At 31.3% G+C, this 24576-nt stretch overlaps 1 protein-coding gene across 3 annotated transcripts in view; it reads right to left on the minus strand.

The window, feature by feature from the left end:
* Window positions 1–330: 330 nt before the first annotated feature.
* LOC123525547 (zinc finger protein GLIS3-like) overlaps window positions 331–24576 on the minus strand; it is a 72069-nt gene continuing 47823 nt past the window's right edge. For all 3 annotated transcript variants that reach the window (XM_045304679.2, XM_045304678.2, XM_045304677.2), the window contains exons 6-9: window positions 18319–18427; window positions 9206–9305; window positions 5700–6010; window positions 331–5278 (exon numbers count right to left, since the gene is read on the minus strand). In XM_045304679.2, coding sequence (XP_045160614.1) covers window positions 5154–5278; window positions 5700–6010; window positions 9206–9305; window positions 18319–18427 — 645 coding nt within the window. In that variant the 3' untranslated portion in view covers window positions 331–5153. The remainder of the gene's footprint in view (window positions 5279–5699; window positions 6011–9205; window positions 9306–18318; window positions 18428–24576) is intronic.

Below are 24576 nucleotides of genomic sequence, written 5' to 3' on the forward strand. Positions count from 1 at the left end.
ATTGCTTAATTGTGGGCTATTCTCACATTTATTCTCATATAAAAAGTGCAAGTTAAGCACAGAAAAGTACAGTAATTCCAAAACATAATGTGAAATTCTTTCTCTATACAATGTCATTGCCAAGCACGCAATACCTCTAATACAATACAGTATAGGTTGGTTTTACATTGATGTTATATAAAAAGGTCTATTAGGCACCCTTAGATACCGGTAGCCATATTCTGAGAAAAAATTATTTCTGAATAATATATATATATATATATATATATTATATATTTGTATTTCCTTCATTTAAGCTTGAGGTTATAAAGGGAGGTAATAAGAACAAACTTTAATTTTCTCAGACCGTTTATTAAACATGATTGTAACAATGACACAGTGAAGGAATAGAAACAGACTGGTAGCAAGACAAAACATAAGGCACTTGACAATAAAACACAGAACCAGTCTCTCTCCAGGAGAAAACCAGTCTACTCCCCAACAACCAATCAATCTGTCCAGTTTAAAATACCAACCAATAAAGAGTCAAATTTAAAGATGCACCTGAATTTTTTTTAAAGGTACACAATACTCCTTTGAATACAATATTTTCTGAAAATTAATTCTTGATTTATCTTTTCTGGAACTAATTTTGAGGATAACAATAGAAATAGTTGTAACTATGACAGTTAGTTGGTTGTGGGATAATTTATCTAATTTGAAAAGCAAATTCATATAGATATATATATATATTCTACTGTAAAAGAAAGAGAATTTAAAATATGGATTTTATACATAAAATCTGAGGCAAAATCAAATTTACAAAATGGAATGTATCTGAATTATAATGTTTAAAATTTTTTTATCCATCAACAAGAAAAACAACTGTATATATAACTTTTGCTTGTATAAAAGATGGTCCAAACGGTATAAAAAAAATATTTTCATGAGTATAAAAATCTATGATCGGCAGGAGAATATATCTTATCTTCTTACACAACTTATTGGTTTCTATAAAATATTTGTATGACCTTATAAGGCATTTATCAAAATTACAAAGTATTTTAACTTGAAATGGGGCCACAACAAAGAAAAAAGTGATTTCTTAGAAAGATAGAAGCAGGACAACTCATAACAACATAGTTATGTACAAAAATAAACAAAAAAAGGAAAACAACACGAAAAAATCACGTATCTGTAGCACGAGACAACACATAAACGAAACCATATAAAATATAGTAGCACGAGACAGTAAACAAAATCAGAAAGAGTTATGTTACAATACATATAAAAAAAAAAGCACTTCAATGATTTATGATGTTGGCTATATATTCAATGTTCAGCACTTTTGGAAAATGTGTAAACTCTGGGGGTGTGTGTGGGTGTACATGCAGGCAAAATCAAAACTGTGCTCCACTTAAATTGATGTCATCTCAAACAATAGGCAATTTCCCACTGGCCAATTATGTCATTTTGAAAAAAAAAAATTTCAGGACTATTTGTCTGAACGAAAACAATCAATGACGACCCTTTGATATACCTTCTGAGAAATAGCAAAAATGTTATCTGGGATGCCATCATTTTATTACGGTTTTAAAACTATGGCAGGTTTGTGAGTTTGGTTTTACAGCCATTCGACCAAAGGTAGGCTACATACTGCTGAGGCGGCTGTTTTGAACCGACTGAAAAAAATCCCATATTTCCTGTTCATACAGTAGGTTTTCCTAGAATAAAACTATCTACTACATTTCTTATTAAAACTGCCAGAGTTATAAAACAGTTTTGTGCTAAGTAAATATTTTCAAACATTTTGACATACCCAAAAAGGTATACATGTCCAGCTGCTTTTGAAAATGATAACATTTACGGATGAAGATAACAATTTTAAAGTATCACTAAATGATGTACAAGTGAAGATCTATTGAGATATATATGTACTAGTATTCCCACTTTCTTTTAGCAACAGCGACTGGAAGTTGTATACAAAATTTTCCCTATGAACTATCTTCAATTTACAACAAATCTTTCTTCCCTTAGAATACTCTGTGTGAGATTATCTCCCCTTGGTACTCAACCACCTGTCTCCTTATTTTGGAATTCTTTCTCCCTGATATTTACAGTGAAATCTTGTATTAATACGAAATAACGAAAAACCAGTCTCTTGAATTGAAAAAGAAAGTAAAGAATACTAGAAACCCTATTCATATATAATGATTTTTTTCCTGATTATACAGAAAAAACACACACAAAGTATGTTGCAATAATCCCTACTTTTTTTTAACAAAAAGCACATTATTAATTTAATTATTTATTAATTATTTATTAATTTATCATTTTCTAAATTTTACTTTATGATGCTTATACTTGCTTATTTCTTTTCTCCTTTTTTTGGTAAAAAATAAAACAACTGGATCATATTCTTAGCTCAGTACAGGAATTTTTGTCTCTTAAGGTAAAGTTTTAGAATATATGAATTTATATGTTCTGCGTTCATTAAATGGATGGCCATCTAAAAGCTATAAAAATGTAAGGGACAAACATGCTTCTATATACAATAAATAACAAATATTTTTACAAAATAATAGGGAAAAAAATATGTTGAGGCAAACTGTGTGGACGGATATTTGGAAAAATAATCATAAAAACCTTTTGGCAATTCTGGAATTCTAATGTTTATGAATAATTGAAAAATACTTACTATATAAAAGTGTCATGTAAAAAATACTGTGTATCTATTGAATTGCAAAATCATTTTTTACATTTTGTACTAATATTTGGCCACAAATAAAAATACTTGCTTTGAATGTTACTGTGCTGTAGAATTTCCTTCAAATAAAATATTTACAAACCTAAATACCTATAAAAACAATTTAAAATTTAGACAATATGCACTTGCGTACTTAATAACATCCTTTTAAATAATTTTTATAGATACTTGCACTGGAAAAAATAAAGCACACAAAAAAGTTTGATATAAGCATATCACACACGTTGGACGATAAAATAAATACATATATATGTGAAAATTTAATACAAATCCAATGTTCAAACATATTTATCAAATTTTCACGATATACAAAAATATTACATCTTGATCAAGTTCCCAATTTGTGACATGATTTCATGACTTATGTGGCTAATTAAAATGGGAATATAATTAATATACACAGACAACATGTGCATGGTATAAAAATCAAATACAAAATCAACAAGGTACTTGGCACTTGTATCTCAAAACTAAAATAAAATTGACACCAAAAACAAGAATGTTGTATCTATACATATCCCCTGTATTTGTACATATAAAAATCAATGAACCATTAAATGATATCTCATAAATGAAACACACCGATTCAAAAACAATTTTCTTTGATTTGCTACTTGGAGTTTAATTCTGTCACTGAAAAATTCTATCCTGAACTTATATCAACATGGGAAACTCAAAGTTTGGTAAATGAAATGCTTATAGAATTGGACGTAACATTTGACAAATTAAAAACAAAAGCTAAAAAAGTTCATTTCACAAACATATTTTTTTTAATGAATAATACTTTCAAGTTATTCAAAATTTTCATACAAAAACTGAGATTTTTTTTAGTTTTTTTTTTCTTTTTTTTTAACGTATGCATAATATTTATCCAAACAAGAATTCCATATGATGACATAAAGCTCGAGAATAAAATCATTATATAATGATCAAATCTACAAGTAAAAAAAAAACTGTCCATAAACTCTAGTGAAGCGATACCTCAGGAAAAAATTATATGTAACTGTTCACATTTTCCATAATTATATATGTAGAAATAACATTTTATGTAGATATGAAACTTGATGTTCTAGTAAACAAGTCTTGAAGCCTCTCTGTGTAACTGTGACAATATTAAACTAAGGGGCAAGATGAATCACCTAATGCACTGTAACAAAATATTTGTGCAAAGTAAAATGATGTACAACATACATGCAAAATCCTTTCAAGTAAAAAGTAGTATTGTAAGTTCTTGTGATAAATGTGGCGATTTTGTCTTTGAACAAACTGGAAGGAAAAAGGACACACTATGTAATGAATATATTACCTTTTCTAAGTAAATAACACTGAATGATAATACATGTATTTTTTGATGTAAATGATAAAAATCACATCACACGGAATGTTCATGGAAAAGGACGGATAACAATATCACATGATTATTTACGACAATACTGACTTGCTGCAAACAAAACAAAAATTGCGATTTTAAGATTTGCGGAAATATTTTAACTTTTTGCAAAAACACTACCTTGCTGAATATTTACGTAGATAAAGTTTGCTTTTCTTTTTTGGCTGTTTGACCTTAAAATCTCTGTTTTACGTAGATCAGCTTTGCTGTAATTTTGCAAATTTTATGTTCATTAAAACACTGGCTTATTACATTGCTGATTTTCTTTTCCATGCTAGAAACACTCAATATTTAAATGTTCATGGAAATTCAAAATTAATTTTGGCAAACTTTCATCCTTTATTCTCCTTTTTATTTCTTCAAATTAAAATACTATCTTTAGGAAATCGGCCATCCTCTAGTGTGCAGTGTCAGTCTACGAAATTCACCAACACTACTTACTGGTTCCTCTTCTGTTTTTGCATATCTATAGACCGGGAACCATGAAATATGTGATTGTTCTGCTAACTCTCTAACTATATTTCGTAATATTCTATATTATCCTAAGGATTACTTGAAACAATAAACTTGAAAAAAATATATATATATAAGTTAACGATAATCACAGTATATATACTTCAACAAATATATTTGAAACAATTTTAACACTTTTGATATATTAACTATTTCAAGAATCACAGTACTTTGAACATGCAACAAATCAACATTTTTATCCCATAAAAATATAGTTTACATTACCGTAACCAAAAAAACCAACATGGGTGCAAATACTTTGTTGCAAATACAGAAACTTAGCACTCTGCACACCTTGAATTTCTGTACACGATGAAATTTATTCAACTTCTGTATCATTTTTGTGCGCTGTTCATTTTATTTACATTTTCAATTCTCCTCTAATCTTAGTCATTTTATAATGTCTGTCACATGCATTCCATTTTGTGTGAAAAAAACTAGCAATCTGGTCTAAATATAGAATGGTCACTTCATCAACTGTAGTCACGTGACTGTCATGTGACTTCAAGTGCTGCCATCTGCCAGAATTCCCCTACTGACGGGCCTATCCACAGCATTCATCTGCAAGAACTGCTGCTGCATCTCCTCAGGTGGCATTCCCAGGTACGAGGCTCCATCAAAGTCAAATCCTAAATTAAATAAAATTCCACATTATAGTTTTAACAAATTTATCTTACATCAATTGTGGGGAAAGTTCACACAAGTAAATAATGGTTGACAAGTTTCCTGGACTTCTGACCAGTACTTGGTCTTGGAAAGGGATTGGCCTCCCCAGATTCTGACCCTGTGACCTCAGAAGCAACTTCAGGAGTCCAATGTTCTACCCCTGTACTAATGAGCATCCCTAATCCTAAATTTTCTGATTCATTTTTATTTATCTGCAACTGCTGACTATGCTTTTTAAAAACCCTTTATGTCATAAGTTTCCAGACACTGTTTCAGACTTACTAATTGCACAAGCCTTAAAAGTTCATTTTTGTTATTTATAACATTGGTAAACAACTTAGTCATATAAGTAGTCATGGAAATGACATTTCTCAAAATTCTCACCAGAATTATTTGACAATCCCCGCTGCATGTCAGACAGGTTAAAGTCTTCGATCTGTCCCTGCCAGGCAACATTCTGCATGCGACAATTGTTGTACGAATACTGTGGTGTCGGCATATCGGGAAGTCTCGGTTGTTGCTGGTGCTGTCCTCCATTTTCCATCCATTGTTCATACATCTCATCAGCCTGCGGGTATGCTGGTGGCATCATGCCCAGTTCCATATTTGGATACATGGCACGGTGGCGAAGATGTGGATGTGGTCGTCTTCCAGGACTCAACATGTCTGGCGGAGCAGGCGAGAAACTGTGCATTCTGTAAACAGAAATATAAGTTACAAATATTTCATTCTTTAGTTTTAAATCTTTAAAATCAACCATGACAAACAATAAGCTTGGGACTCGTATTAAAAAAGTCCTAAAACATTTATTTCAGACTTCCTGCATTTATTTCCTGTCTACTTCCTGCTACACACAGACCAGCCACCACTGTTTACTATAATTTGTTTACAATTTATTGGAAATCTGTAATTACTGTTATTGCAAAACCCCCATTCTACAAGAACTTGTTTGGTTTTATTCACTTAATCTCAGTCATTTATTGACCACTGTTTACTATAATTTGTTGGTAATTTCATTGGAAACTTGCAATGTTTTTCATATGAAGTTATTCAGCTTTTTCATGCATTTTCTTTCCAGCATTTACTATTACTTGTCTACAAGATCACATACAATCTCTGATTTCTGCAAGACCTCAAAATTAAATTTCAACCTAACTTCAGCAAGAACTTGTCTAGCTTTGCATCTTCAATCCATTGTTTACTATAATTTGTTTACTACTTCATTAGAAACCTGCCATTTTTTGCAAGACCAGAATTAAACAGCTAACTATCTTTACCAGGAACTTGTTCAGTTTTACTGCATATTCACTTAAGCTCGACCATTTTCCGACACTTGAGAACTGTTTGATATGAAGTGCCCCTGATTGCTATTGATTATGGTTTAGCACCGGCCATTGATTTTCTTATTGTCTTATCTTGTTCCTTGTTTATATCTCACTTTAATTGTTTCGCTAAATTTTCTTTCTACAAGTCTCTGAATCAATAAAGGTGAGAGTCTTACAAATAGTTAATTATAACCAGATAACAACTCTACATTTCTAATGGACAGTCAACAGCATCCTGAGTACATCTGTACTCAATTTTTAGACTGAAGTTTTTGGAAAGAAATACTCTTAATAAAATCTGACATTTTTCTCAAGGCTAAATGTTTCCTGTATTGATAATTTTGTTTGCATGGTAGAATATTCACAAAATATGGCCAACTTGTGAAGTCAAGTACTTTTATCACTTAAAAAAGTACCTGTTTTCGTTAATACAGACAGCAAAGTTAACAAAAATAAATCCTGATTTTACAGTTATTAACAAGTATTTCATTTTCTATGTGATTTCTGCAATTATGTTATTTGTTTATTTCCATTATATATTTGTTATTGAGTTTTACAAAATTGAAGAAACTAGAAATGTGTCACAGACACGGATGACCCCACAACATGAGAAAGGTCACAGGCATGGTACTGCTCACAAACTAAATGAAGGACCCTTGGCCCTATTTATTTACAAAAAAATTTTTTGTAGGAAAACAAGAAAATTTAGTAATCTGTATTTGTAGTGAAAACTGGTGAACAAATTCAATCAAGGACTGTGACCTGGACCTTTGAGCTAGTGAAATGGTTTCTGCGCAAGACACATTGTCTATCCATGCTTATTGTTTGTGTCAAATTATTTTGAAATAGGACCATGCATGTCAAAGTTATTACCCGGACACAAAGACCACTTATATAGTGAAAATTGGCTAAGTTCAACCAAGGACTGTGACCTTGACCTTTGAGCTAGTGAAATGCTTGTTGCGCATGACACATCATCTATCCATGCTTATCATTTGTGTCACATTATTCTGAAATCGGACCAGGCATGTCTAAGTTATGGCACGGACACGAACACCACCCATTCCTGAACACACACACACGTAAACACGGGGTAACACTATATCCCCCCACCCCCCATTTCATAGCGGAAGCATAAAAACTCTTGAATGTTAAGAAATTGGATATACTGATCGTTTTATCAGTTACTAAATTTTCCCATTATTCTTTCACATGTAATTGAGATTCTAACAAACTCTGATAGCATTTATTGGGAATTTATTAAAGACCTTTTATAACATTTATTATCTGCAATTTACTCAATTACTTCCTGGTACACATTTCCAAGAAACATTTTATACCATACAACAAATACATTTTTTCTGGTTCATTTTGTTTGTAATGTATATTCTTCATTTACAGATGTGTAATGTGTGACCTGATGCAACAAACTCTTGTTATTTGGTGGCTCATGCACCAGAACCTGGATAAATCAAGCATTTTGAAACCTTTGATAACTCAAACAATTTGAAACCCTTGACACCCTTGATAACTCAAACATTTTAAAACCCTCGATAATCCAAACATTTTGAAACCCTGGAAAACTCAAACATTTTGAAACCCTTGATAACCCAAACATTTTGAAACCCTACATAACTCAACAGTTTGAAACCCTGAATAACTCCAACATTTTGCAGCCCTGGATAACTCATTTTGAAACTCTGGATAACTCAAACATTTTGCAGCCCTAGATAACTCATTTCGAAACCCTGGATAACTCAAACATTTTGCAGTCCTGGATAACTCAATTTGAAACCCTAGATAACTCAATTTGAATCCCTGGATAACTCAAATATATATATACTGGTACTGATTATAAACCCGAACAGAAAATGAGGTTTTTTACCTGTAACTTTTTTATTTCTGCAAATTGTAATCAACGGTCGGTATCAAAATAAAGCTTAACCTTTGCTGAAAACTTTACATAATTCAAATTTACATTTAGTAAACAAACTCACACGAAGTGAGGCCCTGAAATGGGTATGTAAAAAGGGGACTGTATGAACGTTGACTGATGATAAATTCAAACACTTTGTCATTTACAAAATTTTCTTGGTATAATTATATTGAAACTTTCCCCAAAAAGCTGCAACAGTCATTCCTGATCAAGTAATGAAAAGTTACCAAATGTCAGGCCTTCATGTTTCGACAGTGAGCATGCGCAAAAAAACACCCTCTTCCCCAGTAATTTTGGATAAATATTTTTTATACAAATTTATGTAAGTCATTTATTTGTACAGAATATTTACCAATTTTGTTTTTGTTTACATCAGTTGGTGTTGTAAGTGGAAACTTTTAGATGGTGTGTTCAATTTTATAAATAACCGATTGCAATCGAATATTTCCAAGGTGGTCGACTTTATCATCTGTCTGGGTTTATCATCAGTACCAGTATATATATATATACAGACAGTTGTCAAATCCTGCTTCACATGAATGGTATTAAATAAGAAGCAGGACCTTAGAACCTCTACACTACTGTGGTTTAAATGTTTAAAGTAAACAATGTATTTATAGTATACATACTGGTCTGTAGAGTTCTGTGAATCGTCCATCGCACTCATTGGGCTGTTCTGCATACTCATTGGAGACTGTTCCATACCAGACGGACCGCCCAGACCATAATCTGAAATACACAAATGCCTCATAGAAACTTGTTCAAAATACATGTCTTCTGTAAAAACAAACAGATTAAAGGGCACATATTGAACACGCTCCTTGACTAAAGAATATCAAGTACTGCGCTACTTATGCTACAACAGAAACTATCACCTTAAAAGCGTATTCATGTATTATCATATAACAACAAGTACCAAATAAACCACATAATGCTACACCCACAGACATTTATGTATATTATTTAAAAGATAAACATGTTATTTGTATGGAGGTTATGTCTACCACTGAACAGTTTTCATTCACTGAACTGGACTACCTTATATGTAAAACACAGGACATTTGCCGGATTTCAAAACCAGATGTGAGAGACAAGTGATTCCAAATTAAGTACCTTAACTACTGGAGGCCCATGCATTGCATGAACTCATTATAACTTGGTATCATACCAATGCTATAAAATCGTCAGAATCTTTCTATATCTATTTCTATATCAAGGATGAATAGAAAAGGAACTTCAGTGAAAAATAGTAGGGATGGCAATGGTTAACCGGTTGACCGAGTACTCGCTCAGTGTTTCGAGTATCGATTATGAAATTTAGTAATCGAGTACACTGAATAAAAATCAAAAAAAAAAAAGACTAAAAACATGTCAATTTTAACACAGCCGTTTAAACGACACCAAAGTGTCTACCTGTCATCTTTTCGATCAATTACCCAGATAATACAAACACAAAGGTGTGAATTGGTGCACAATGGTCAATAGACCCCTGACAGGTAACACGTGTTTGCAAAATCATGAATGCTGTAAATTGTAATTATGCCCCTTACTGCAGTACCGCTTATATCAAAAACAATTAGAAAATCACACCGTGTGCAAACGTTAAAAATAGCGGTACATCATAAAGAACATATCCTTTTTATAATTTAAAAACTAATTTTAACCAGTCCAATTTTATGCCGACTTCGCAGTTTGCTCCAGAAGTTCGGCTTAGCGTTTTATTAGTCACCAATATATAGAATAATTACGATTAGAATTTACTCAATTTTCGTATGTCTTTATAACCTAAAGAAAATGATTTTGAAACATTATATCACTGCTAAGGGGAGCCATGGTGAAACAACTAATGATTTTGAATTACCAGTATCTCCCTTTAATAGTGAAACAAGAGCTGTCTCCATAGGATGACATATGCCCCCGATGGCACTTTGAATGAGTAGTTATGGCCGATGTTAAAGTTTAGGACCTTTGACCTACGGAGCTGTGTCTTGCGCGCGACACGTCGTCTTACTGTGCCACACGTGCCACACATTCATGCATAGTTATTTTAAAATCCATGCATGAATGACAAAGATATGGACCGGACACGCCCATCAATGCACTATCATGAAAAATGACCTTTAACGTCTAAGTGTGACCTTGACCTTTGAGCTACGGACCTGGGTCTTGCGCGCGACACGTCGTCTTACTGTGGTACACATTCATGCCAAGTTATTTGAAAATCCATCCATGGCTGACAAAGATATGGACCGGACACGCCCATCAATGCACTATCCTTTAATGTCTAAGTGTGACCTTGACCTCTGAGCTATGGACCTGGGTCTTGCGCGCGACACATCGTCTTACTGTGGTACACATTCATGCCAAGTTATTTGAAAATCCATCCATCGATGACAAAGATATGGACTGGACACGCCCATCAATGCACTATCCTTTAATGTCTAAGTGTGACCTTGACCTTTGAGCTACGGACCTGGGTCTTGTGCACGACATGTTGTCTTACTGTGGTACACATTCATGCCAAGTTATTTGAAAATCCATCCATCGATGACAAAGATATGGACCGGACACGCCCATCAATGCACTCTCCTTTAATGTCTAAGTGTGACCTTGACCTTTGAGCTACGGACCTGGGTCTTGCGCGCGACACGTCGTCTTACTGTGGTACACATTCATGCCAAGTTATTTGAAAATCCATCCATCGATGACAAAGATATGGACCGGACACGAAAATTGCGGACAGACTGACAGACTGACAGACCGACAGACGGTTCAAAAACTATATGCCTCCCTTTGGGGGCATAAAAATGCTAAATAAGGCCAATTCTCGCCTTTTTCGGTTACAGAAACCAGTGCTAACGAGTAAACGAGCACTCGAGTACCAAAATCGGATAAGTTGCGGGCTCATCATTGTCTGCACTGTTTGCTATCAAGTCATTAAATTTTTAGTGAAAACCCCTTTTAATAAGAAGTGGTACTACCCAAATTGAATGACGGACCAGTCCATTTTAGAAATTTAGCTAAGTAATGGTTAATGATTGTCAGACTAAGGCTCCTCAGAATTTTTAAAAGAATGAAGTTATATAAATAAACTACAATCAATGGACTTGCTAAATTATTCAACAATTTTACTCATTTCACCTTGCCATGTTAACTAGTTCATTATGCTTACATAACATTTCCTTAATTAAGTGTCTTAACTTAAATTATTCATTTAGAAGTAGGTCTAGACATTCTGAAGAAACCTCAATGTGCTATCTAGCTACATACTAAGGTTCAGGAAGTAGAAAATAAGATTTTTTATCAGTAAAAGTTCTGGGAAGCTCTCAAATAGGATATATGCAGGGAAAGTTGTACAGGTTATTTATCAAGACAAAGAAAGATTAGCTATTAATGCAGATTTATTAGGTTTTGTGTGCATAACTCCATCTGAACATCCCTTTTGATATTGCCATTTCTAAATAATTAATCATAAAATATTTTGTACTTTAATTAATTAACCCCATGAAGAAAATGTTATGATTTTAATTTGAAATTACATAACTGACAGCTTGCTCCTCTTTATAGTTCTAGAAAGCTTTATAGAAATACAATACAAAGCTAATTTAAAAAACTTTACAGTTCCAGAAACCTAATAGCAATACAAAGTTAATTAAAAAATTTTACAGTTCCAGAAACCTAATAGCAATACAAAGTTAATTAAAAAACTTTACAGTTCCAGAAACCTAATAGCAATACAAAGTTAATTAAAAAACTTTACAGTTCCAGAAACCTAATAGCAATACAAAGTTAATTAAAAAACTTTACAGTTCCAGAAACCTAATAGCAATACAAAGTTAATTAAAAAACTTTACAGTTCCAGAAACCTAATAGCAATACAAAGTTAATTAAAAAACTTTACAGTTCCAGAAACCTAATAGCAATACAAAGTTAATTAAAAAACTTTACAGTTCCAGAAACCTAATAGCAATACAAAGTTAATTAAAAAACTTTACAGTTCCAGAAACCTAATAGCAATACAAAGTTAATTAAAAAACTTTACAGTTCCAGAAACCTAATAGCAATACAAAGTTAATTAAAAAACTTTACAGTTCTAGAAACCTTTACAGAAACTACAAAGACAGTGTGGGGCAGATTATTCTCTTCATACATACAAGCTCAGTAATTTAGTTTAAAAATGGAACAACTCTTCTCTCACAATGAAAATTTTGGGCATCTTTCCCTGATCTTTATACCCCCATCCCTTCCAGTAAACATTTTTATTTCCAATGTTAACCCTGCTTGTAATGAAATGTATGGGCTTTTTCATTTTTCCAATTGTTATATTTAGTCCCTCAATTTCCTTCCAAATCAAAACATTTCTTTTAAATATGCGAAATGAAAAAAGATTCGCTGACAGGATTTACATAATCTGTCGTAGGACCGTTGCCTGCTCATGTTTTGTTTCTCTTAAATAAAATAAACTTTAATCTCATAATTCCAATTTAGTGCTCTAAGTTCCCCGTGCTTCCATGGACGTAGACGCTACAGAAAGGAATGTTTGTTTGACATTTTTAATACACCAATAATATACTGGCCTGCTCTAGAATGTTAAGAAATACAAATCTCTTAAGAGGACAGGTAATTGCTCGAAGTTGACGTAAGATTGTTACAACTCTCGTCTCAACATCAGCTCCTACAGAACTCCCCCACCATCAATGCTTACATGCATAAATCCCAGTAAAGAAATAATTATTATACCTTCAATGACTCTTGAAAACTGAGTGGCTGTCAAACTGTCAATACAGTTACAAGCAGAAATTTCAGTTTCCTCTAATACTATATTTGTTGCTTTTTCCTTTTTAACAGCCTCTACAATCTTTTGTAACAAATAATGCCATGCAACAGAGAAATTGTATTATAATGAGAGGCAGTATTGTCCAAAAAAACTTTCAAAGAAATTATGGGTTTACAAATATGTATTTGCTCAAAAATGGAATCATAAGTTCCCCCCTCTGAAGCGCTATAAATGCATTTAACCTAGTACCTTACAGAGAAAAATGCTACAGATTTCCTAAAATTACATAACATTTAAATATTCCAATGAAGCATTCATATCTTTTTTAAATAGATAAAGTATAAAAAATGTATCTATGTTATTCTTGATACCTATCAGTAAACCAGATTTTTATCTATACTGCAATTATTACGCATGCCTCATCAGCCCTACTTTATCATGTGATTTAATACTATTGAAAATCATGATATTTAACTGTTCATATCTGGAGTCACACCACTGATTCTCACTGCTTCAACATTGTGTAAAATTATTTTGATCCTGATTGGAAAAACATGATAATTTAAAAGCAATTTAGATTATTTATGGTCTAAAGATAAACAAAATCTCAAGTTAAACAAAATCCAATGCAATGTTAAATTTGTACTGAGAGGATGGTTCAACTTTTATGCCACATCAGCTAAATTTTAAGGTAACGACCAAAAAATGAGTTAGGTTATATAACAGCAATTGATTGACCTAAGTACTGTTCCTAGATTCTGTACAGGACAACTGCCTTATATGAATCAGAGGTGGAAATTAGAGAACTTCAGAAATACTGTCTTCTACCAAATTGTCCACGACAATACTGTTTCACTAGGGAATCAAACTTGAAATTCTTGCTCGGTCATCATTGCTCTACATTACTTTTAAGGTGACCTCATGCCAAGCAAGGTAATCAAAAACAAGTTTCCTGTTTACTGTATGTAAAACAACCTGTTTTTTTTTAAAATGAAATTAACCTACTACTCTTGCTTATGCATAGAAAGAATGTTGTATGATATTCAAATATCATTTTTCGAAAATTTTAACAATATTTTTAAATGTTATCTTCAGTCATAACAATATAGATATAAAACCAAATACTTTTATTAGCTGTAAAGTGATTCTTCTAAGTGCTACACATTATTAAAAGAGATAATTTCAAAATGTTTTTACACAAATGGCAATTATGACATTCACAAAATTAATGATCCATCTATTGTAAGATATTTGAACCACATGACCTTAAAGCACCTCAAGTGATCTTTATCATAGAAATGGCGCCATTTCTAATCATTATTTACACACTCGGAACACTTCTTAAATATATAGTGGGCCATTTAAAATACTTTATGATTACTGTCCATTTAAATCAGTTTTTCATTTGAAGGGTTGATGCATTTTTCTTACTTATCTTGTTTATTCTTCTGTAGATATAAGGAAAATCGCAACATTTTATAAATATGATTTCATAATCGGAGATGACTGTACTGGTTGAAAATGATACATGAAACTGTCTATAAAAGTGCAACACTATTTTTTCTTAATTGTACTTAATTTGGTATAAAACAGGGCTATCTCCCATTCTGTATTGTACGAGTTAGAACCTTTCCGTAATTAAAGTATGAAATAATCGTCTTACTGAAGATAAAAAATCTTTGAAAAATAACTTTGATAAATAATACCTCTTTTAGGGGCAAACAAAAATTTTAGTTAGTGTTGATTTACATTGTTGATGTACTTTTGACAATAATTCATATAATTATAATTCAATGCTTTATAATTTCATAATAAAGAAGGCATACCATATATGGTAATTACACCTAAATGCCATTTAGATAGGAAAACATTTACTTTACAATCAGAAAAGAAATAGCTCGATTTAAAATTGCTTTTCAGATACAAAATAAGTTAAATGCGAATATAATTATACACATAAGTCACACCCATGACTTGCTATATTTTTTATGCCCTGAACGACTTTGAACTACTAATCTTTCAATGCAGTGAATGCCGAAAATGACCTAACAAAACGATATAAACAGCTGCAAAAAAAAAGATACAACTGGATACAAGAAGACTAAATAAGAAATAAAAATATTTTTAAAATGAAATTGTGCAATAAAATAAAACCTTAATTCAAACCAGATGACAAAGCATTCTTAGATAGTTTAGTTGAAAGTTATTTTCTTCAAAAGATGCAAACAAATCAAAATTGTACCCACTGCATTTGAAAAGTATTTTAACAGTATTATTTGTACGGGGTCAAAATATCCGAATTTTAAAAACAACTTTCAAACCTCTTTTTGTAATACTTGATAATTTTGATAGTAAAAGGGATGTTATAATGCAATATATGAGGTCTAAAAACTATCAAAGTGTTTTCAGTCATTTTTTATTTTATTTTTCCCTTCCTTTTCATTAAGTTTATTTTCAGACTTGATTAAAAAGAACTCTGAAAACTTAAGTGGCAGTTATCAAATTGCAATCAAGCAGACTAAAATTCATCATTTTTTTCAAAACCGTATCAACATGTCACAGGCTGGTACAAGGGAAATATAACCCTCGAAATTATGAACTGCCATTTCATCTATTTATACTTCAATCTGATTAACAAACAATATATGCATTCAGAATTTCGATTTAACCAATTATTATTTTCTGTACATAATGTAAGTTCAATGCTATATCATTTTCTAAACTTGTGAAGTGTTTTTAAAACCTGAGTAGAAAGAAATCTTTTGTTAGCCTTAAAAACCCAGACGTAACCCGTTCAGAAAGCATAGCTAGGCGATAAAGTTAAACTTCAAATATTCTTGAGTGTTTCGTTCAATACATTTTAAGGTCAAAAGCGGGCAATCTTATAAATAAGTAAAAAATAAATATACTCTGAGTTACAATAAACAATATGTTAAATAGGAGTGACGTTAAAGATTGATCTAAAGATAGTTCGGGCGTATGATTTAAGTCAATCAAAAATAATGGAGGCAATGAAGCAGCGCAATAAAAAAGTAAATCTCTTTTGTTCGATCGTATATAGTGTTATGCTGTAAGGTAATATTAAATCAGTTATCTATGGATAGAATAACATTTGACGTCACTTAACTATATAAGTTCCGACTGCAAATCTGTCACTCAACTGAAGGAGTCATCATCGATTCGAGAGATACGTTTGTTTCATTAGACATTTAGGGATTTCGGCATTGTGTACGTCTTCTGCACAAAACGTCCGTTAAAACCTCATTAAAACATTCATACTAAATTCTAGAGAAATAGGAAATAAAAGGCCATGACCCATACTTAACCTGTAGGACTTAATATTCAGCGTACAATTCTCAAGAGTTTCCTTATTTAAAAATTATGTCTCCATTACATGTAAAAATCGTTAATCATTATCTCCTTAATTACAAGTTTTTAAACTGGATACTCTGAAACAAGATAGATATCATTTCACAAAACATGATATTCAGTACTTTTTGGCTTTATTTTTATATCATATTTTCTCTTACCGTATTTTGGTATGTATAGGTCGCACTTTTTCTACCCATTTTGCTGCCTGAAAAAGTTCCTGCGACCTATACGACAGAACATTGCCAGCAGTTTTTTTTTTCAGGCCAATTTTCTGACCGTAGCACTCGCAAAATTACGTGCATCTGTTACGAACGAACAAAATGGATAAAAAATATCAATATCGGCGGCTTTTCAGCCAATAGCGGTTACTTTCAATAAAATATATCGTAAATAACCCATACAGACTATTAAAATTACGAATGACTAATTCAAAGATGTTTTTGCAGTCTGAATTACGTTTGTTTCTACTTTCGTTTTACTGGACGCCATTGACATGTACCCTGGGTTGGATAAAATCCGGACAGATCCGTCCTCCATTCCAAACATTGTTTATACTAATTCTTAGCGTATAAAAAAATTTGAAAGATAATTTTTTACTTTTGATTTTTAAATAAAAGAAAAAAATCCAAACAGAGATATTTTGTTAATCTTTTTACTCAGAATCAAAAGAACGCGGTTAATTACATGACACGGAAAGGTGTTATAATTGCTGTGCAAACCATTCACACTTAAACTTGCATGATAACAGAATGTAAACGCAAACCGTCTGCTGCCAATTAGTGTCAAAAAGCCGCTTTTCTTTGATGTAGTATGTTACCGATACTATCGTTGGTACGAAACGGTTGGGAACGAAAATAACACTGTCCGATTTCCACCAATCAGGTTCTGATAATAATTCAGTCCGCGGCATCAATATGGCCGCCGCCATAACTTTTTTGCCAGTAAATATTAAATATTGCTGGGAAAAAAGTCCGAAATTTAACTGCGACTAATACGCTGGAAGTTAAATTTTCCGACCATTTCCAGAGCAAAAATTAGATGCGGACTACATTACCGCGACCTATACACACCAAAATACGGTATTTATAATCTGTGCAATATCTATTTCGGACAATTTCATAAAATTAAATGCTGACATGATAAATTTTTACTAATAATTTGTTTATAAAGTTCGTCAACATCAAGAGACCTTGACTTGCATGTAACCTAATATATAACACTTAGGATTATCTTTCAACTGTTTACAGAAACCTTAGAAGAAATGAGAAGTTTGTCTTGAAATGGTTAATTATCAGTGAAATGTAAACACCTCAGCACAGATTCTAAACTTTGTCCATTTTTCTTACCAATCCATTAAACCCATTTCTAACATCAGTCAAATTATTTTTTACTGAGTTTAAAAAATCTTTAATAAATTTTGATTTGACTCACCATGCATGTCTACTGAATGTTCTATAAGCTATTCATTCTAAACACCTTTAAAACCAGAATTTCCAGTTGTCAAGTGTCTGGAATCATTTTCTACCATTTCTGATGAGAAATCATTCATGAAATCCATCAAGGAGCCCATATATACCTGTAAAACATACTTACTTGGATAAATTTCTTGTTGTACATTCTCCACATTGCTCGTGTGCAACTGTTGTATTGTGAGACAGTTTCCCAGCATTCCAGGCTGTGACATCTCCCCTTCTCGCTTCATCTGAAAATATATAACAACATCTTTCTTTCATTGCAACAAAAATATACTTAAAGTGGTAATTTCATCAGAAATATAGGTCTAACAAAGTCTCATTTTGTGAACAATTATAAATAAATGCAACAAACATTTTTGCTATTATCAAGATATTTTGAGCATAATTTCAATTCTATCAATAGAATTTTCAAGATGATGGCTTAGAAATAATTGCTCCTGTTTATTAACAATTTATGGCAATTTACCACTTGTTACAAGAACCTGGGTATCAGTTTGTGATTCCTCGTCTATTTATGTTTGATTTCTAGTGATGCTTAACTGGGGGAAATAAGTATGTTTCACTTATGTCTCCTACCTACACACCATGTTATAAATATTTTACAATTTGCAAAAATGTGTTTTAATAAGTTGTACCCATGGAGTACTTAAGTTGACTACTTCCATTAAGTTGTGTTTAATACCTAATTTAAGTGCGAAGGTGAAAAAGTGAACTAGCAACTGCTCTATATCAAACAGAAGAAAAACTTCAAAAGACTCTCTTAAGTGTACCTGTCAAATGATAAATCACATTTACTTAGAGCATATTTTACAATGCAATAAATTTCACAATCAGTTCCTGAACAATACATCATACGCAGAGAGGTTCTTTAAAGCTCTGAACCCGATGCCAAAGTAAACACTTCACGTATTTTCGATTTAAAAGCCATCTTTAGTCTTCACTGACAATAAGGGATATCTTTTGTCTGTCACATAATCTTCTTTTCGTATCGCAATTATATAAGAATACAACATTTTTCAAGCAAACGTCATAAAATGTTTGAAAAATGACTTTAATGAAAAAAAAAACAACAACAACAATAACATGAGTATCTTATTTCATTAAAAAACTTCGAGCACATTACCCAACTGTCTTTTAAAAAGAATCATGTAAAACTAGTGATCAGCTATGAAAATTCGGAAAAAAAAATATGCACTTGTTATAATAAACTTATCGATTTTTTTAAAGTTAAGAAGGAATGTATTACATAACGCTCTTAAAATGCTTTTTAATGTCAGCCTGATTACTTGCATTCTTTGACAAATTAGGTAAAAAACTTGATTTCTTTATCCAAATAATAAAAAGTGGCTATTTTCCAATGACTTGTGGAAGAATAAAAACATTTATCATGAAACTTGATGGCCATAAATATATCAAAGCCTTTTATTATTACATACAAGCACGCGTAAGGGCCACTTTTGGTAGTTTTTCAGCAGATTATAGGGCAGAGAATGTTTATACAAACTTTGGGCCAATAATAATCAAGTACTATAACATATGTTTTGAGTGAAAACGGTTGAAAAACAGTCATCAATCAAGAATTATGACATTAGATATATTTTTTGCCACTGTCATCTCTTTTTACATACCAGTAGTAGTTATATATATATATTACTGGTGAAGTGGTAAAAAACAGTTGGGTGCCAAAAGATCCACTTCATGGCCCGACAATCAACTTCGGACGCAACTGTTGACTTTCCGAATTAAATTAGACCCTATAATTTACCAAGTTTAAAAAAAAAATATATATATATATATATATAACTGAGAAAATCAAACTATAAAACTGTTCAAGATTTGCAACAATTAGTTTATATACACAATAAAAAGTTAAAACCCAATTTAAAAAAAAAATTTTTTTAACCAAAATACACGTTAAAATTAAACGAGCCTGCCATTCTGGCTACAAAAATTATCAATCAAAATGTCTAATATTTAAAGTATTTATTATATGAACTTTAACCAATCAAAAGCCTTATTTAATAATCAAAGACTGCTGCAAATTAAAATATGTAAGCTGGCTCTCTTAACCACTGTTGGACATTTAAAAAAGTACTGTTTGACACAAATACTGGACAACAAGATTTCACAGTGATAAATCAGTGTCTATGAAAATTAGATAGAACCTAGATAAGATCTCAGCTATTGCATGTGTGCATTCAAAAGTCATATAAATGGATCTTCTTATAAATCACTCCCATTCTTTTACAAAGAATACTTTTGAGTATAAGGAATCCTCTGATAAAACCTATTAATGCAAACTTTTTAATCTTTGAATTTCTCGTTATCATATCATTGAAATTGATAAAATGTTCAACTTTGAACAGAGAGTTTGTTACTATATATAAATTCAAATCAATCCAACCACTTGTCATTCCGAGGTCTCTGCGAAGATAAGGGCAAGTACACAAACATTGATCATCCATAAATTAAAAACATAAGAAAAGTGACAAATATAATTTAACATTCCATCAAATTATTTTACCTGTCACAGGAGACATCAGAGTTTATCGATATAACAACAATTTAATTAATAGAACAGACCTGAAAACAAACAAGACTTAGTATGTTCGAATGAAGCAATTTTTGACCTTGCCTTCATAAAAAATACCCTTTTTCCCCCCCTTTTTTTTTAATTTCCAAATTTCTCATTGTACATGTACCTTACTTTTCACCTGGTTTTAGTGAAAGCAAAAGTATCTTTATTATGAACAGAATTCAGTGGTTTGTGTCTTATCTACATCACTTACCACTAAAGGCTTTTGTTCATAATATATGACTGTCACATGTTTAATTACAAACATAAAATTGATTAGTTTCTTGTTCAATCTTATTTTCAATAATTATTTCTGAAATGTTTGTGGTAATTAAAAATATTTGATTAACATAGAAGAAAGTTTTATTGAATCTATTGTTTTTTATTACCTCCCTTTATTACTCTAACAGTAACTGTATCAGTTCAAGTGCAACATTGAAAGATATGCTATCTAACCATTTAGTTATGCATAATCTCTGTTTTTTCTAAACAGAAAGTTAAAATCCTTACAGATTTTTAAATTAAATATGCACAATCATGGCAGTTTAAAAGAATTAATATTTATTCACGATGAAATATTATTTACTTGCTAAAGATATTAAAAGAGTAAACATGGAAGTGCAAGATGACCTCATACTCTGCTAGTTCCATTATTGAATACGGGCCAATTATTCTCCACGATTTTGATATTTACAGTATATTAAGTACTAGCCCTATTTCATACGAGTGTCACATGATTAAAGATCAAGGAAAGTAGTGACTGCCAAAACAAACAATATACGTATACAGCTGTATGTATATAGGTACCGTTTCAAAGTTTAAGGACCGAGTCTTTAAACAGGCCAAGTTCTTTAAAGGAGCGACACTCTGTAAATCCCTTTGTTTCTTGTTTGAGACATTTTCTATCATATTATAACCCTTGTTTTTATAACATTCAAACTAAACTCTTACACAGCAAAATAAGAATTTCACCTCTTTAAGCATTAGCAGCAATACCTTGAATATTTGGTATCATTAAAGTCAAAAGTGAAAACTGATGGTCATTAATAGTAACTGCGATTCTGTGAATCTGTAACAGAATTCAGGAAGACTTTTGAATTATTTTTTTCTTGTTTTTTTTTTTATTGGAGACATGAGTCTAATATATAAGTGGTTTTAAAATTGACAAACATGAGATAAAAGTCAAAAATAATCTCACAATGGCAAATATGGATTTTAAACTGCGATACCGGCATCAAAGTATCAATGTCAACTAATACTTGCGGACTTTTCTAGATAAAGCCGTGCACGTCACTATAGTGAAAACCCCATTTATTTACAGTGTCACGGCTTTTTGCTTAAATTAGCCTCCCCAAACAATGACTAGGCACTTTTTAATGTGACTGTTAATATTTTTCTTCAAATGAGAAATTACAATGCACCATATATAACCTTTCTTTGTTCACTGATTTTCTGTCAGTTTTTGTTTTATTTTGATAATTATTATTATCTTTTGCAAATCTCAACTGCACAAGACTTCTTTTGAAAAAGGAAAAAAAAATAAACAATACATCTAATAAGATAACAAGGTTCCTTAAAGTCTCTTCTTTTAAGAACATTTTTTGTTCTTTTTGGAAATACAGTAAACTAAAATGTATAAAAAAAACATATGCTATTTTGGACAAAAAATTCATATTCTTATTTTCAACTTAAGAATATCATTTGATCTTCTGATGAAAAAAAACATGTTAAATTCTTGCTGTTTTAAACTATAAATTTCCCATTTACCCTAATAACCTCAATTCTTTCACAAACTACATAATTAAAAGCTGTAGTACAAAACAGAAAATGCTAAATTTAGTTCCGATATAAAAGAGATCTCCATTAAATGTAATTATTTCAACTATATGTCTAAAAATAATTCAAAACACTGTAGATATATTTGCAATAAATAACAATATCTAACACTTGAAATCTTTATTAAAATGTCTGATCTTTGGTAATTCAACAAAAAAAAACCCCACTTTATTCAAGCTATAAAGTTCTTGCTGAATATTCTATGACAATAAATAGTGAAATACAAATAGTTTATTTTTTGAAGTCTGAAAAAAACATAAATTGCCAAAATTTTTTTTAGATGTTTCCAACAAAGAAATTAGTAACTTTAAGCATAAATGAGCATAAGTATATCCAACTCTTAAATATGACTAGACTGACTGAAATCAGTTAATTCTTATTCAAACATCTATTTCAGTTCTATGGAAGTTTCTTGTCTAGATTTTCATGTCAGTTTCTAAGTCCCCCAAGAGTAGGTATACTTGGTACATCGTACATTATATTGTGTTTTTTTTCCCATACAATTGTAAACATATATCTTGATAGTTTAGTCTCCCTTAAAGTTCCCATGTAATTAGATAGAAATGCAGTAGCAAGTAAATACTTAGCTTTGTTTCAAGAGAACAAACCTTCACATTTTTTAATTTAGTATATGAATTAATAATTGTATTTTTAAATCAGATGGTGAAAATTCCCACGAGTGTCGTCCTTGTTTTTGCCGGACATCTATTCAATGTTTCTGAATTCAATCTTACAATATTTAAGATATTAGATAAAAACTGTGTTTAATCAACTATTTACTCAGTATTTGAATAAGGCTTTGATAAACTCGCAGTGTACTCAAAAGTAAATAAACATGGTTAAGGTTACTGCAATCATTCTACTTTGAAATCTGTAATTTATTCTAAAACTTGAACTGTATTACGCAAAACTAAATAGAAATCAGCACAAAAAATTCAGCAAATACTGCACAAACAGAATTTAGTTCAATCAAAAAACGTATCTTTTTTTAAAACTTGCCAGGTAACAAGAATATGTAAATGCTACGTGTAAACTTTTGCAATTGGATTGTAAACTGACAAAAATAAGACAGGCCTCATTTTTCAGTGATTTTTTTCTTTAAGTTTTCATCTACTATTAGGAAAAGATCTGTCCAAAAGTCAGTTCCATTTCTGCATTAGTAAATACATGTTTGTACCATTTTTCTGTCATAGTCAATTGACCAGAGGTCAAACAATGCATGTCTCTCACAAATTATTTAACATGACTCACACTAATGATGCTAATTTCATTATAGGAAAATTATGGAATTCCCCATAGACACTATTTTTAAAATTTGTGACAACATAATTCTTTAATCACTTGTAATCTACTACCACAACAGGATTTTTTTCCATTATTAAAATATGATGCTTTGTAATTTATTGTAAACTTTAAAAAACTTTTCTCCACTAAAAAAAAAAATGTTTCAAGTTCTATAGCTATCAAATTCTCTGTCTATCGTGTCTTACTATCAGGCACTACATTTTAGCTATTGATCTCCATGAAACTTTATTAACCATTTTCAATATTTACCCCATCCTTTTTTTTTCCTCAAAAAATGGGGATATACAAAAAAATGCAATTCATCTAACAACTACTCAAGGTAGAGAATTTCATTTACTTTTGCATCACATAACAAAAGATCTCATTACGAAAAATAATTACATCCCTTTAAATTTTCGCAAAAGGTTTCAAAGATTTTTCAAACTGTGTCAACAAAAAATATTGGACATAACTTGTAAAAAAAAAAAAAACAGTCGAAAATAGAAAACACTACAAAATACAAGTGCTGAGTCACATTTTACACAACTTTTTTTTGTTCGATTTATTTTTTTGTTTGCTTAGTAAACAGAAGTGTGCAAAGCTCTATCAAAATTTAAAGACCTTTTATTCGGTATCAAAGCGGAAAGATCTTCAAATTGGCTTTACGATGACTAAACTCCT

This window comes from Mercenaria mercenaria, chromosome 3, assembly GCF_021730395.1.
Source record: "Mercenaria mercenaria strain notata chromosome 3, MADL_Memer_1, whole genome shotgun sequence".
Taxonomy (NCBI): Eukaryota; Metazoa; Mollusca; class Bivalvia; order Venerida; family Veneridae; genus Mercenaria; species Mercenaria mercenaria.